This window comes from Eublepharis macularius, chromosome 11 (genome assembly GCF_028583425.1).
Source record: "Eublepharis macularius isolate TG4126 chromosome 11, MPM_Emac_v1.0, whole genome shotgun sequence".
In the NCBI taxonomy this organism is placed as follows: domain Eukaryota; kingdom Metazoa; phylum Chordata; class Lepidosauria; order Squamata; family Eublepharidae; genus Eublepharis; species Eublepharis macularius.
This window is the reverse complement of record NC_072800.1, coordinates 33811418-33826616: the sequence shown is the minus strand read 5'-3', so window position 1 is coordinate 33826616 and position 15199 is coordinate 33811418. Positions and strand designations below refer to the sequence as shown.

Below are 15199 nucleotides of genomic sequence, written 5' to 3'. Positions count from 1 at the left end.
TCTTGGCAACTACTTTGTCAGACTGCACAGGGAAGCCATTGAAATTCACAAGCATAAGCAAAACTTCAACAGGAAAGAAGAAACCTTAAGAATGAACCGAGCATGGTTGCCAGTTCTGAAAAACACCAGGCTAACAAAACATTCTATCCTTGACAATAGCCCTGCAGAGAAGATTAGCACATCAAGTACCAATCCATATGCAAAAGAACCTCCTCAGGATACAGTGAAGCCTCCCGCCATTAGCATTCCACACCCTGGGAAACTCTTACAGGATGACTCAGCTCAACCCCACCCCTCCTGAGTAGATACAAATGACCTACATCTTTTCCACACTGTGACACTGAGAGATCTCTGTCTTTTGGTGCTACACCTCTGAAGATGCCAGCCACAGCTGCTGGCGAAACGTCAGGAACTACAATGCCAAGACCACGGCAATACAGCCCGGAAAACCCACAACAACCATATATTTGGATTATTCGGGAATGTAAATACCAGCTTATTCAAATGTACCAGAATAATACCAAAAAAGTTATTATTTGGGTATACTTTTAAACCAGGTATACAGAATTGTACATCCCTGGTGGCAGACAGAAGAAAAGTACCAGTTCTATACATAGATGTACAAGCCCTTGCTCAAGCCATGTGCAAAGTTAGATATGTTACACGGGCTTCCACCTGCGAAAACCATTCTCTGGTTATGTGTCAGACTGTGGCTTATTAAAAGTTGCAATCCAGACTATCTCTTGCAATTAGACATGAGTCCATTGGTTTCAAAAGATTTTACTGAATATAAACAACCATTATAGTCCACTGGCCAAGATGCAATATCCTGGCTGGTACACGGGTATTGTTGCGAATGAAGGTAAAGGTTAAGGTACAGAATAGCATAGCCCAGCAATTCCCATCCTCCCCCCACAGTTCTCAAAACAAGCGGCTTGAAGCTGAGAGAGTGAAACTTTCCCAAGGCTGGAAAGACTGTAGTCAAAACATTCCTCTTCTTTGAGATAAGTGTTGCTGGACTGCTTGTCACCTGCAAAAGAAGAGCTTGAAACACTGACAGGATTAAAATGGAGTCTCTTTGGTTAGATCACACAAGAAACTTATGTCAGAACTGACATTTCTGCCCCCTCTAAAATGTTCTTCCCCCTGGTTTGAGAGGGTAGAGATTGTGAAACGATTTAACCAATCTAGGAGCATGAACATGAATATCCTCCACCCACTCATCAAACCCAGAATCAAAGTCCTTCCACCTGATTAAGTAAAATAACTTATTGCGTTTGATTTTAGAGTCCAAAATTTGTTCTACTTCATAATGGACTTGGTCATCAATTAGAGTAGGTTTGGGAGGAGCACGGGTATGCCACTGATTCGCTGGAGGGACCCTCTTCAGCAAGCTGATGTGGAAAGTCGGATGGACGTGACGGAGGTTCTTTGGTAAATCGAGTGCTACAGTCACTTTGTTAATGATTTTACGAACTGGAAATGGTCCCAAATATTTTAGTGCTAATTTACGGCTGGTTTGGGCGACTTTCAAATTTTTTGTAGATAAATACACAAGGTCTCCTGGATGCAATTCCCAATCAGCCGCACGATGGCGATCAGCGTATTTTTTATAATCCTGTTTAGCTTTGGTAAGATGTTGTTGAATTAGAGTCCATTGCTGAGCTGCCTCCCCCCACCATTCTGAAACGTCAGTGGAGGCTGTCGTGGGGGGAAGAGCTTCAAAAGGAAACGGTTTAAAATGGTAGCCATAAACTACTTTAAACGGAGTCTCTCCTGTAGATGCATGCACACTATTGTTGTAGGAAAATTCTGCCAAGGGCAATAAATCAATCAAATTGTCTTGTTGGAAATTAATGTAGCAACGGAGAAACTGTTCTAATAATTGATTAGTTTTTTCGGATTGTCCGTCGGTTTGCGGATGGTGTGCGGAACTTAAACCTTGCTCAATTCCCATTAGTTGCATAAGCTCCCGCCAGAAGTTGGCAACGAATTGTCCGCCGTGGTCGGATATTACCTTCGATGGAAAAGAATGGAGTTTTACAATGTATTTCAGAAAAATGTCCGCCAGTCTTTTTGCCGAGGGCATAGAAGTGCAAGGAATGAAGTGGGCTTGCTTGGAAAACAGATCCACCACTACCAAAATACAGGTGTGGTTTTTTGAGGGGGGAAGATCTGTGATAAAATCCATGGAAATCACTTCCCACGGCCTACTTGGAGTTTCAAGGGGCTGCAAAAGTCCAGGAGGTTTACCCTTTCGCGTTTTGGCACTGAGGCAAATGGGACATGACGCTACATATTGTGAAATGTCTTTATGCATGCCTGGCCACCAAAATTGTCTCTGGACTAGATGAACGGTTTTTAAATATCCGTAATGGCTGGCTGTTGGGGCATCATGACAGTGTTGTAGTACTTCTTTTCTCAAACTCTTTGGCACATAAAATCGATTACCCCAAAGCCATTCCCCTTGTTCTGATTGAAATAATTTTTCTTTGGGCATATTGTCCCCCTCCTTTTCGACTTCGCATTTCAGTTTTAGTCTCCACCCATCGTCTGTCTGAGGAGGTTTTGCTGCGCGACTGCGTGTAGTAACCACGCCCCCCAGTTGGGTAGGCGAAAATACTGTGTCTATTGTCTCCTCCCGCTTGCTTTTATGTTGGGGCATGCGCGAGAGGGCATCCGCCAGGAAGTTAGTTTTGCCAGGCAAGAATTGTAGAGTGAAATTAAATTTTGAAAAATATTCCGCCCATCTTAGCTGTTTGGTGTTGAGTCTCCAAGGACTGCGTAACGCTTCCAAATTTTTGTGATCTGTCCAAACTTCAAACGGATGGAGCGCCCCTTCTAGCCAATGTCTCCAAGTGGAGAGCGCCGCTTTTACAGCAAATTCCTCCTTCTCCCAAACATTCCAATTTCTTTCCACTTCAGAAAATTTACGTGAAAGGTATGCGCAAGGTTTGAGGATATTGTCCGTCTCCCTCTGGAGGAGGACGCCTCCAATCGCCGTATCACTGGCGTCCACCTGCACTATGAATGGGCGAGTTTCATCAGGGTGTTGCAGCACTGGTTCGGATATGAATTGCTGCTTTAATTGATTAAAGGCTAATTGGCATTGTGGTGTCCAATTCAATTTTGCTTTTGGTTTTTTGGCTTGCTCCCCTTTGTCTTTAGTCTTTAGAAGTTCAGTGAGGGGGAGAGTTATTTGGGCAAAGTTTTGTATAAATTCTCTATAGAAATTGGCAAACCCCAGGAATGATTGCAGTTCTTTACGATTTGTGGGGGTTTGCCAGTCTTGAACGGCTTTCACTTTGCCTGGATCCATTTTTAATCCATCTTTTGAGATGCAATAACCCAAGTAAGTAAGTTCAGTTTTATGAAATTCACATTTGGACAATTTGATGGGCAAATTATTACACATGAGAGTAGTTAATACTTGTTGCACTAGGCGAACATGTTCTTCTTCAGATTCTGAATAAATTAACACATCATCTAGATAAACAACTACTCCTTTATATAAAAATTTGTGCAGTACTTCATTGATCATGGACATGAAAACCGAAGGGGCCCCAGCCAAGCCAAAAGGCATAACTAAATATTCATATTGTCCCAATGGCGTATTGAACGCGGTTTTCCACTCATCCCCCTCTCTTATACGAACGTGGAAGTAAGCATCTTTTAAGTCCAATTTTGTAAAGATCTTACCTTGGGCCACGACGTTGAGTAGATCCCTGATGAGAGGTATGGGATAGGCGTTTGTGGAGGAGACTGCATTAAGTCCTCTGAAGTCAGTGCACAGTCGCAATCCTCCATCTTTCTTTTTAACAAACAATACTGGTGCCGCATGGGGGCTGTTGGCTGGTCAGATAAATCCCCTTTGAAGATTAGTGTTAATGAATTTTCGGAGCTGCTCTCTTTCATTTGGGCTCATGGGATAAAGTCTGCCTTTGGGTAATGTGGCCCCCGGGATGAGTTCCACTGCGCAGTCGGTCCTCCTATGGGGAGGTAAGGTGTTGGCCTCTTCCTCAGTGAAAGCTTGCAAATAGGCTCTGTACTGTTTAGGTATTTGGTTAATTTCCTCCTGGGTCAAGAGTGCTTGTTCTATGAGGGTAGGATTATTACCCCAACTCTGGTCCCAACGATGAGTTTTGCAGCTATCTGTTTTGAAGGTGATACTTGCAGCTGCCCAATTAATGTCCGGGTTGTGGTCCCACAACCATCTACTCCCCAAAATTAATGGGTATTTTGCTGTAGAGCTAATTATAAATGATCTTGTCTCCCAATGTTGACCCATGCCTGTAATGACAGGTACAGTTTCGGTAGTGACTGGATTCATATTAGTGCCATCCATTTGTTCAAAAATGACTGGATTTTCAAGTTCTTTTATTGGGAGCACTAATCCATTCACCAGAGCTGGTGCAATTATATCTCTGGAGCATCCAGAGTCAATGAGCGCTTGCACCCGAATATGAGTCTTTCTTTCAGGATTAACTAATGTAACAGGCATGAATAGTATGGACCCTTGAGGTCTATCCACTATGGGAACTGACTGAGTTTTGATCTGCCGTTTGGGTCCGTTTATGACAGATCCATCTCGTTTCCCAAATTAGGACTTTTGGGTGCTTCTTCACCGCTTAGAGCGGTTGGGTCAAAGTCCATAATTTCCTCTAGCTCTAATCCCTTTTCGGGAGGATTTCTTCTGAACGTACCTCTCCCTTGCGAAGTTCATGGAGCGGGCGTTGGGCGGGACGGCGGAGGAAGGGTGGCAGGGGTTGGACGCCTTGGTGGGAACGGAGTTCTCTGTACAGGCCGGAGTGGACATTGCGCTGCGAAGTGACCGCTTTGGCCACAATGTAGACACAGTCCTTGTTGCCATCTAGCATCTCTTGCTCCTCTAGCTGCATATCCTGCCCCTCTGCCCCCTCTGACAATTATGGAGGTTCGCCGGTGGCCGGCCGATTGCTGTTGTTCAACCAGACGCACTTCTTGCATTCTGTTCTCTACTTCGCAAGCTAATTGAATCCAACCCAAGAGTGTGGGGGGATTATCTTGCATGAGGGCTCGATCCAACAGTCTGGGATTCATGCCTTGCTTAAACATAATTATTTTTGTGGTTTCCTCACACCTTGGGCATTTGGCAGCTAGCTGTCGGAATTTTGTAACATAGTCTCTAGCTGACATGCTACCTTGCCTAATTGATTGTAATTCCGTCCGGGCTCTGCTTTCTTCTAGTGGGTCTTCGTATTGCGCTCGGAGCGCATCTACCAAACCCTGTAGGGAGTCTAGTTCTGGAATCCCCAGATCGTACAAGGCTACATACCATTCCGCTGCCTTTCCTTGCAGACATGATGCCAAATGTTCGATTTGACTAGCTTCGTCTCCGAACAAGTGTCCCCAACGATTGAAAAATTGTAGTGCCTGTACTAGAAAAAATCCCAACTTCGAGGGATCTCCATCGAAAGTAGCTTCCAATTTTACCCATCCCATTGGTAATTCTTGAGGTCTGGCGACTGGTGCTGGGAGCGGGTAATATTGTACAGTTACCAGTTCTTGCCTTGGCTGCCAGTCAGGTTGGCGCGGGAGCAGTTGCATTGGAGGATACTGGGGCCTTGATCGCGGAATACCTTGGGGTCTTGGTATTGGAGGACCTTGCAGCCTCGGCTGGGGTCTCTGTGGTCGCGGAGCCGGAGGGCCTTGTGGAGGTGGACCTCTCGGTCTTAGAGGTGGAGGAAGCCTAGGCGCTGGAAGCCGTGGGAGAATCGGCTGTCCCCACGGCGGCGGTGGGAGTACCGGAGCCTCATCTTGCGGCTGTAACGGTAATCCTCCTGGGAGGACCGGAAGCTCCTGCGGCTGCTCTTGTGGCTGCTCTTGTGGCCCCGGCGGCTGTTCTTGGGGCTGCTCTTGCGGCTGTTCTTGGGGCTGCTCTTCCTCCCCTTCCAGAGGTCCTCCTGGTTCATCAGGGGGAAGTTCCTCCGGTCTCTCATCTGCTGGTTCCAGCGGTTGTTCCGGTGGTTGTACCGGTTGTTGCTGATCGTCAATGGTTATTAGCGGTTGTTCCCTCAGGATCAGAGCCTGTAGGGCAGCTAGACTTTGCCCGACTGCATGACTGGAGGTATCTTCTTGCGAGGCGCCTTCCTCTGATCCTCCTACAACGAGTACGGAGAGCAGATGAACAGCATGTGCTAAGCTCTCCTCCATATTACCCAGTCTCTCTTCTAATATTTGTACACGTTCTGGGGCCGCCGTGGCCCCCACCGATTCAGCATATTCTTGGGGAGTTTCTTTGGGAAGTTGTGTAGTTTCCATGTATTCCATATAGGACACCGTCGCCCGAGGCCAAGGCCGAATTTCTCCCATGCCCTGAGCCCCATTACCTTGTTCTGTTTCCATTCTCCCCGCCATTTGGCCAATCCGGTCACCGCCGAAATTCCAGCATCGACCGCCAAAGTTCAGCTCTGTAGTTGTATCCAACTCTGTTCGGTCGGCTCGCGTTGTCCCATCCACGGGGTACTTTCCGCGTAATCCCAACTCATCACGTCGCGACGGGAGGTTTCCCACATCTGGGTATTTTCCGAAGCTCTTCGGTTCCACTTGATTTGGTCGGCCTCTCGATTCCAGTGATACCACGGCTGGCTACTGGGATGCTCTGGTATCAAGCCGATACTTCGTTTCCCGTCCATTTGCGACTTAGTAAACACCGCACTTGCTCTCCTTTCCCTCATCTCTTGCGGCCTCGATCCCCACTGCCTCGGCGTCAGCAGTGATATCAACGGTTCCGCCGTCACCCTGGACCTAGTTTCAACTCTATCGGGTGCGAGGGTAATCAGCGCAGTACGTCTGTACTCTGTTCCTCCCTGAACGGGTCTTGGAGGTTCCAGTCCTTCCGAACCGGGGGAGGTATAAGGATCAAACAAAGGGTCCCTGTCGGGAGCGGCCTTGGTATCCGTCTGCCCCGGTTTAGGCATTGGAAGAGATGTGATTCGCAACAAAATGTCAGACTGTGGCTTATTAAAAGTTGCAATCCAGACTATCTCTTTCAATTAGACATGAGTCCATTGGTTTCAAAAGATTTTACTGAATATAAATAACCATTATAGTCCACTGGCCAAGATGCAATATCCTGGCTGGTACACGGGTATTGTTGTGAATGAAGGTAAAGGTTAAGGTACAGAATAGCATAGCCCAGCAATTCCCATCCTCCCCCCACAGTTCTCAAAACAAGCGGCTTGAAGCTGAGAGAGTGAAACTTTCCCAAGGCTGGAAAGACTGTAGTCAAAACATTCCTCTTCTTTGAGATAAGTGTTGCTGGACTGCTTGTCACCTGCAAAAGAAGAGCTTGAAACACTGACAGGATTAAAATGGAGTATCTTTGGTTAGATCACACAAGAAACTTATGTCAGACCTGACAGTTATGTCTTGATTCTCTTTGCAGGACGATCTTGCACAACAGAAGAAAATGTCTGTCTTGTGCTCAGAAATACATTTCTGCATGTGGAAGGAGATTTTCAGTTGTTCATCAAAGTTTTTTTGGGGGGGGGAACTACATGTTTTAATGTACATGAATCTGTCTCTGTCTTGCAAGCCATATTGCAGCTGCAAGTTCCCATTGGGAACTCCATTTAAAAGCACTACAGGGGCCCAATTCAGATCTTGACCATGGCACAGGGGGAGGAGAGTTTCCTGCCTCCCCCTGTGTAATTTCCTGAGCCAAAATGGTGCCAAGGGCATTATTTGCCCCATCATGGGGGCTCCATATGCACTCAATGCTTTCATGTGCAGCCTCGCATTAGGGAAATAATCCCCCCACAGTACCATTCCGATGCAGGAAAATGTCAGGATTTTCAATGGAGTTCCTACTGGGAATTTGAAGCTGTGATATGAGTCTGAGTCCAACGAGCAGGATCAAGAACATTTGGCCTTTTGTTAAAGCGGATAACTAGTTGATGAAATTGGGACAAGCCAGGATGGTAAAGTATTGCAGGGCAATGCAGTATTGATTTCAGTGGGCTAGACTGGAGTAACTCTGCATAGAGCAGTGCTAGTGTAGGTCTGAGGAAACCCGGTTTAAACACCTTGCTCACTTTGGGACGATCACTGTCCTAGAGCTATACTTACCTTACAGGATGGTTAGGAGGATCAAATGTGATAAACCCATCTATAGCACTTTATGTTGCTTGGGAAAGGGGTAATATCTAATGTAGAAATTAAAGAAGTGATAAATGCAAAGTCCTTCTTCCAGCAACTGAGGACAACTTCAAAACACGCAACTGTGAATCAAGAATTCACACACATTTTAAAATCAGTGTTTTGCAGCTAATCCCATAACACATGAGAGAAGAATTTTGTTCATTTGTTTGTTCATTTATTTGTCTGCATTTCCTCAAGTGTACCTACCACGGGGCCTAGTGCCATGCTTTATCACTGCTGCACATACTGTATAAAAGGTATCTCCCTCTCATGTTCTATTTGGGCTGTTTGTGAAAAGAGGAGTTAGGTTCACACTAGCTTATAGCACCTGTGGACTTTGCAGGGGGGAGGCATGATATATGAGATGTTTTGTGGATGCCTATAAATAAGTTTGTCAACTCTAGCTTGGGAAATTCCTGAAGATTTAGGGGTGGAGCTTGGGAATGGCAGGGTTTGTCGGGAGACAGACCCCAGTAAAGTATAACGCCATGGAGTCCATCCCTCAAACCAGCCATTTTCTCCAGGGAAACTGATTTCTGTCATCTGGAGATCTGTTGTAATTCCAGGAGCTCTCAAGGCCCAACATGGAGATTGGCAACCATACCTATAAATGCAAATCAATAAATAAAGATGAAAGCTTATATAAGAAAGAAAACAGCCACTACATCTTTTATTTCCTTGGGTCATGTGTTATTATTAGTTAGGTTTTGTGCTTTTTTCAGGATAAAGCTGCCCTTCACTGTGGAAGAGATTTTGAATTTTGGAGAAGCGAATCGAGAGCTGTTCATTAAATCAAACACCTACAGTATTATTCCCATCACTGTGGAGGAACCTGGCCTTGCAATAAGTTGGGTGTTTTCATCTGAACCAAAGAGTATCTCATTCAGTGTGGTGTACCAAGAATCAGAAGAAGCTCCACTGGATCAATGTAAAGTAAGGAAACACCTTCACAAGAAGATTGCCCCCACCAAACACAACTAGCTTTGATGTTGCTCTTAACCAAGGGTTAAGGGAATTTTGAGAACAGATAGTTGGTGTCACAACAAAATGGCTGCCGGGAGGGGTGGAAAGAGGACCAGTCAGTCTAAAAAGCAACTTTGTTAAATTACTGTAATATATAATCTATTTTCTGAAATATAATGTAACATATAATGATTCAAGTAATCAGCTAAGAGCCTGCTTTGTAGTGGGGAAAAATACTTTTACTTGGTTAACAGAGGCTGAGGCCTCCAGGCAGAATGAGTTTCAAGCTCTGCTCTGATGTCTGATTTGCAGGTACTTATTCCTATGACCCGTTGCAACTCTCATAAGGAAACCATCCGAGGGAAGGTGAAAGTCAGAAACTCCGGGATCTACATGCTTATATTTGACAACACTTTCTCCAGGTCGGTGCAGCTGGAAGTGCAGCTAGTTGCCTTTTTCTTCCTTGTCAGAGATCACAACTTTGCTACTGACAAATCAGTGTTAAAACTTATTTCTTAATCTTGTGGCCAGAAATTTAGCAGTTGTTTTTACCTTGTGTATAAATCCAGCCATAAATGTATAACTCAGCCAAAACAAGTACCTGCTGGGGGCAGATTTGTATGTTCTTCTGTGTAAGTCCCTTGGTGTGATTTTTTTCATTTCATAAGAAGCAGCAGGGCTTTTTTTCTGGGAAAAGAGGTGGTGGAACTCAGTGGGTTGCCCTCGGGGAAAATGGTCACATGGCTGGTGGCCCCGCCCCCTGATCTTACTCCCTTCTATCTGGAGCTCAGGGGGCGGGGCCACCAGCCATGTGACCATTTTCAAGAGGTTCCAGAACTCTGTTCCCCCGCATTCCAGCTGAAAAAAAGCCCTGAGAAGCAGCCACATCTTATAGTTCAAAAGGAAGATCTGCTCAGTGGGAAAGAATTGTCTTGACTTTTCCCCATAGTATTTTCTCCCAAACATTGCCCCTACTCAGCTGGTTTTTTATCACTGGGGAAAGCATTCAGGGATAAAAGCAGCCTGGTGATGGAGATTTAAGGCTAGAAAATGGCCTGAGAGGAAAAGAAGCCCCTATTGAGATTCATGTGGCACCTCAGGCGCTCCATTTTTGAAAAATAAAAGTTCTTTTAAAATATTTTGGAACTACACAAAGGAGGCGGGTGAGGAGGAGAAATGGCATGGGCTTGGAGAGGAGGCTCCAAGGTAAATGTGGGTGTGCCTCTGCATAATGGGTTAGAAAAGAGCAAGAGTCCAGTAGCACTATAATTTGTGGGAGGGTATGAGCTGTGACTCACGAAAGCTCTTACCCTACCACAAATTTTGTTAGTCTTACAGGTGCTACTGATCTCGTGTTCTTTTCTACTGCTACAGACAGACTAACGTGGCTCTCCATCTTGCTCTATAATGGGTTAGATCCAGCTGTATTTTACACTAAGGGATTTCTGTCAGCTGAATGAGACTTTTTCACCTCTGTTGTCTTGCTGCAGCAGCCCAAATGCTGCTTCTATAGAACAGGCGAAAAACCCCTTCCAGGAACAACGTGGGGGGCAAGCCAGAGGTCTAAAGTGGAAGAATCAGTGAAATTCATTCCCCCTTCCTGTTACTAGAAATCTGCTCCTGAATACAATCCAATAAAATGTAGCCTATTACTCATATTTATATTTATATTTTTATAAATATATATATTTATAAATACTAAACAAGAAAAATGAAATATAAACTTGTTCAGTTAATTGATGTGAAATTCCTGCATTTTATTTATTAACTTACTTGCTTCATTTATACCCTGCCTTTCTCCCCAATGAGAAACCAAGGCAGCTTGCCTCATGCTCCTTTCCTCTATTTTATCCTCACAACAACCCTGTCAGATAAGTTAGGCAGAGACTGGTCCAAGGTCACCCATTAAGCTTCCACGGCAGAAGCTGGCAAGGGATTCAAATCTGGGTCTCCCGGATCCTAGTCTGACACTCTAACCAGTACACCACACTGGCTCCCAGTGTTGGGAAGGGGGAAAGTAGTGGGGCATAATTTTGCAAAGGAGCCCAAGAATTTGAGTAAGTTTGGAAGTAAATCCCACTTCAAAAATTTTTGGAATCTCTGTTTTATTGGCTCTTGGAGGGCTTGGGCCAGGCTGCAAACTTAGTACCCTTAATGTGACCAGGGTTTTTTTATTATTATTATTTCTGAAATAAAATAGAAACATTTCTTTCATGACTCATAGACTGTTTGTCAGAGTGGGTCGGCCAAGCATGTAAGTGGGGCCATTTTACAAGGTTATATTGATTCCACTGAAATGACGCTTGTGCCCTGCTTGGGCAGCAATTCTAGACACACCTTTTTTTTAAGTGAACCCCAGTGAAATCAATGACTCTTGACTCTTTCTGCATGAGACATCTTACATGAGGATGCTCAAGTGCAGAGAGACGCAGTGTTAGCCGTAAAGCTTAGTTTAAAAAGACATTGCTGAAGGCGCTGTCAATTTCACCTCTCTATAGAGCTGGCAAAGAGAGCTCCTGGGAGGGTTTGTTAATTTCCTCTTTGCCTCCCAGAAGGGAAGGTGAGGTGAAATTGACAGAGCCTTTGGGGAGGAGAAGAGGAAATTAATCAATCCTCTGACGAGCTATCTTTGCGGCTCTATAGAGAGGTGAAATTGTCAGAGCCTTTGTCTCTCTCTTTTTAAACTATGCTTCCCGGCTAGCATTGTGTCGCCCTACATTTGAGCGTTGTCGTGTAAGATGTCTCATGTAGAGAGAGTCTTACTTTAGACTGTAATTAAGATTGTGGAGAGAAAGCTGGTTACAATTAAAAGCATTGGTTCCGGTACAAATCACTCAAGTAGCATTGATTTCAAGGGGTCTTACACATCTTTTAGATTTTTTGGATCAGATCCTACAAGATTTCATTATCTTACAGTTTAAGCTCAGCTGATGCTTCTTCTATTTTTTTTTTACAGGTTTATCTCCAAAAAAGTATTTTATCACTTAACACTTCAACGCGCAGTGATTTATGATGGAAGTGATTTTCCATAGCCTTGGACATATGCAATATTTAAATACTGTCTTTTTGTTCAAATTATATTTTTAAGAAAAACTATTTATATATGTACCTGAGCACTAAGAACACAGGTGTGTTTGAAATCCTGCTACATCTATGCAATAATTCTAAAACTGCACTTTTATGTTGGTACACATATAAAGGAAAATATGTTTATTACTAACACTAATAATTCTGAATTGTGTGCCAGTGTTCAAAAGCCATTTTGTTTATTTAAATCGAAAACCAAAACAAAAAAGCTATGCAATATTGCACTTGACACATAAATGAGTCTGAATCCAGATACATGACTTTCAAAGGGCTAAGAAATAGGAACTGAAATATACTTTTGATTTAATCGATATAATTTGAAATTTGATTATTTTTTTAACTTTAGGTACTGTTGCTTCTGCTGCTCCTTTTTTAAAGCTGCAAAAGGGATGAATTAAAAATTCAGCCCTGCACAATCAAAAGGTAGTTTAACATGCCCCAATTCATCCCAAATATGCCCTACATGCAATTAGATGGTGAACAAATGGTGGATAACAATCACAGTGGCATTTTGCAGACTGATTGATCTCACTGCCAAACCGCTGTGATGTTTGATGTTCACATAATACACATGGGCAGAAAGCAGAGGGTGGATCAGCAGCCTATTTAGCCAGCTTGGGAGTCTTTATGGTCATATGCTTACATTGGTTGGTGCATTTGATAAAGAAGGTCACCAACTTCTATTGATTCAGGTCCTTTATAGTAAAGGATATTTCATATTTCACAAAATAATTCTTGTGGAAGTGCTGTGACTCATTTCCACATAACAATTTGGGTTTGGGATGTAAATATAATAGAGTTGCCAGATCCTTTTACCCTCCCAGCCGGAGAGGAGGGGCCCAGCACTGACTTTGTCCCACACCGGGGGTACACTCAGGAGGCCTGCCCCCCCCCACCTTTCCCCCCCCACCAGCCAGGCGAGGGGGGGGCAGATGATATGAGCAGGTAATCCCCTGCTCCCACTGGAGGACCTGGCAGCCCTAAAATATAACCATCAGGTTTGGAACTAGTAAAATAAAGCCTTTAATTAAAAAATAAAACCCTACAAAATCTACAGTGTGCCCACTTCTCAATGAATTTTACCATAATTTGGTACATCCACCCAGTAATAGAGATTAATCACCCATTGAATACAGAAAGGCAGACTCATTCATGAAGCATTTATCGTTAGAGATGGCAGAGTGTTTTTGATCTTAAATTTTTAGTCAGGAGTGATAGAGGAACTGATATGAATTATTGTGTGATCTTACCAAGAGAGGGATATTTTTTTTTCATATTTTACTTTTACAGCCTAATTTTAAGTCTAAGAATTTTAATACTGACTGTTACAGAGCATGTTTTGGGGGCATTGGCTAGCAAATAAACTAATATATAAAGGATTAGAGCATTGGCAGTCATATCTATAAGAGTTTAAGACTGTGATAGTATGAAATGAATAGCACTATTTACAGAAGGTAAATCAGGTGACCTTCTAGACATAGGAATCAAAGTCAGCCCCACACTCATTTCGCATTGGGCAGCCAAAAGCCTATTATTAACACCTAGTTTACACTGTAATGACTGCATTTGTAATAAATCAGTGGAGTAGTTCAAATTTCAATACCCAACTGATGTCTGAAGGGCAGTTGAGAGTTTTCAGCCTGGAATTCTGGTGCAAAAGAGTCCGAAAAGAATTGAATCAAATATTTCCAAAACAAACAACAAAAACGTTTTATGCCTATCTGACAATGAATAAAGTCATCTAATACTTCTTGGCAAATTTCTTACGCTGAATTTTCAAGGAAACACATTCATTCTGTTTTTGTAAGGAAGAACTTTAAATTTTTGTATTTCTCAAATATTTCAAGATGTTTTTTTTTTTAACTTTTCCTGCTGGGAAAATTTTTGGCACTTATGCTGTTCTGGTGTAATCCTACATGAATCTGTGGCATACCTGGCATTATTTTTTTTAAAAAATGTGTTAAAAATAGATGGTATCAGAGCAATATGTTGGGAGGTAAGGCGGCATGGCATAGCCTGATCTCGTCAGATCTTAGAAAATAAGCATGATCAGTACTTGGATGGGCAACTGCCAAGGAAGACTGTGCAGAAGAAGACAATGGCAAACCACCTCTGCTCCTCACTTGTCTTGACAGCCCCTTGCACGGGTCTCCATAAGTCAATTGCAGCTTGATGGTATGCACGCACACGCATCAAAGCAATATAATAGACAGTATGCATTTGCCATGTCATTATCGAATGGTGTTCTTATTGAAAGATTAGGTTATATTTTCTTTGCAGTTGAGAAATGAGAATTTATTTAATTAACCTGAAATGCTGTTTGCCATGAGCTGTGCAATATAAAATGGATTTTGGACTGAAATACACTTAATGTTTTAGCTGTGGTTTTCTAGTCTATTTGCTATGGTTTTGGGATAAAATTGTTAGTTTTTGCAAAGCTATCTTTGTTCAAATTGATATGAAGGGGGTTTGTCAAACATTATACTTATAATTTATTATTTTAAATATACATTGTCATTGAAGAAAAAGCCATCTGGATATTTTTGTCTGTATTTTATTAATCTTTTATATTTCCTATTACATGCATGCTCCCCCTTTTCAGAGTAACGAGTTCACGTTGGTTTTCTTTCTAAAATAATACTAAAGAGAACTAGTGCATTTTTATGTTCCACATTTATTTGAGGCTCTCTATGGTTTGAAACAATAATCAAATTCTACTAAAAATAGATGTATAGGGGGATCTATAAGGTAAATGGTTTATATATAGGGTTCCCAGGTGGCTGCCAGTGGAGGCAAATTCCCAGGAGTTTGCACGCCTGCCAATCCACCAGCAATCAGTGGTGTTACCCAAAGAGCAGGTCTCCTTGTGAGTAGCAACAGAAATTAGCAGAAATTAGCAACAAGGAGAAGCTTGCAAGGGGGGGTAACTGGGATCTTTGGCGTCAATGTATATGAGGATCCCTTCCTC

The 15199-nt window shown here is 43.2% G+C and overlaps 1 protein-coding gene across 3 annotated transcripts in view; it reads left to right on the top strand.

Moving 5' to 3' along the window:
• Positions 1-14761, top strand: part of FYCO1 (FYVE and coiled-coil domain autophagy adaptor 1) — an 80217-nt gene extending 65456 nt beyond the window's left edge. For all 3 annotated transcript variants that reach the window (XM_054991171.1, XM_054991172.1, XM_054991170.1), the window contains exons 17-19: positions 8904-9114; positions 9457-9566; positions 12101-14761. In XM_054991171.1, the coding sequence (XP_054847146.1) occupies positions 8904-9114; positions 9457-9566; positions 12101-12176 (397 nt within the window). In that variant the 3' untranslated portion in view covers positions 12177-14761. The remainder of the gene's footprint in view (positions 1-8903; positions 9115-9456; positions 9567-12100) is intronic.
• Positions 14762-15199: the final 438 nt, after the last annotated feature.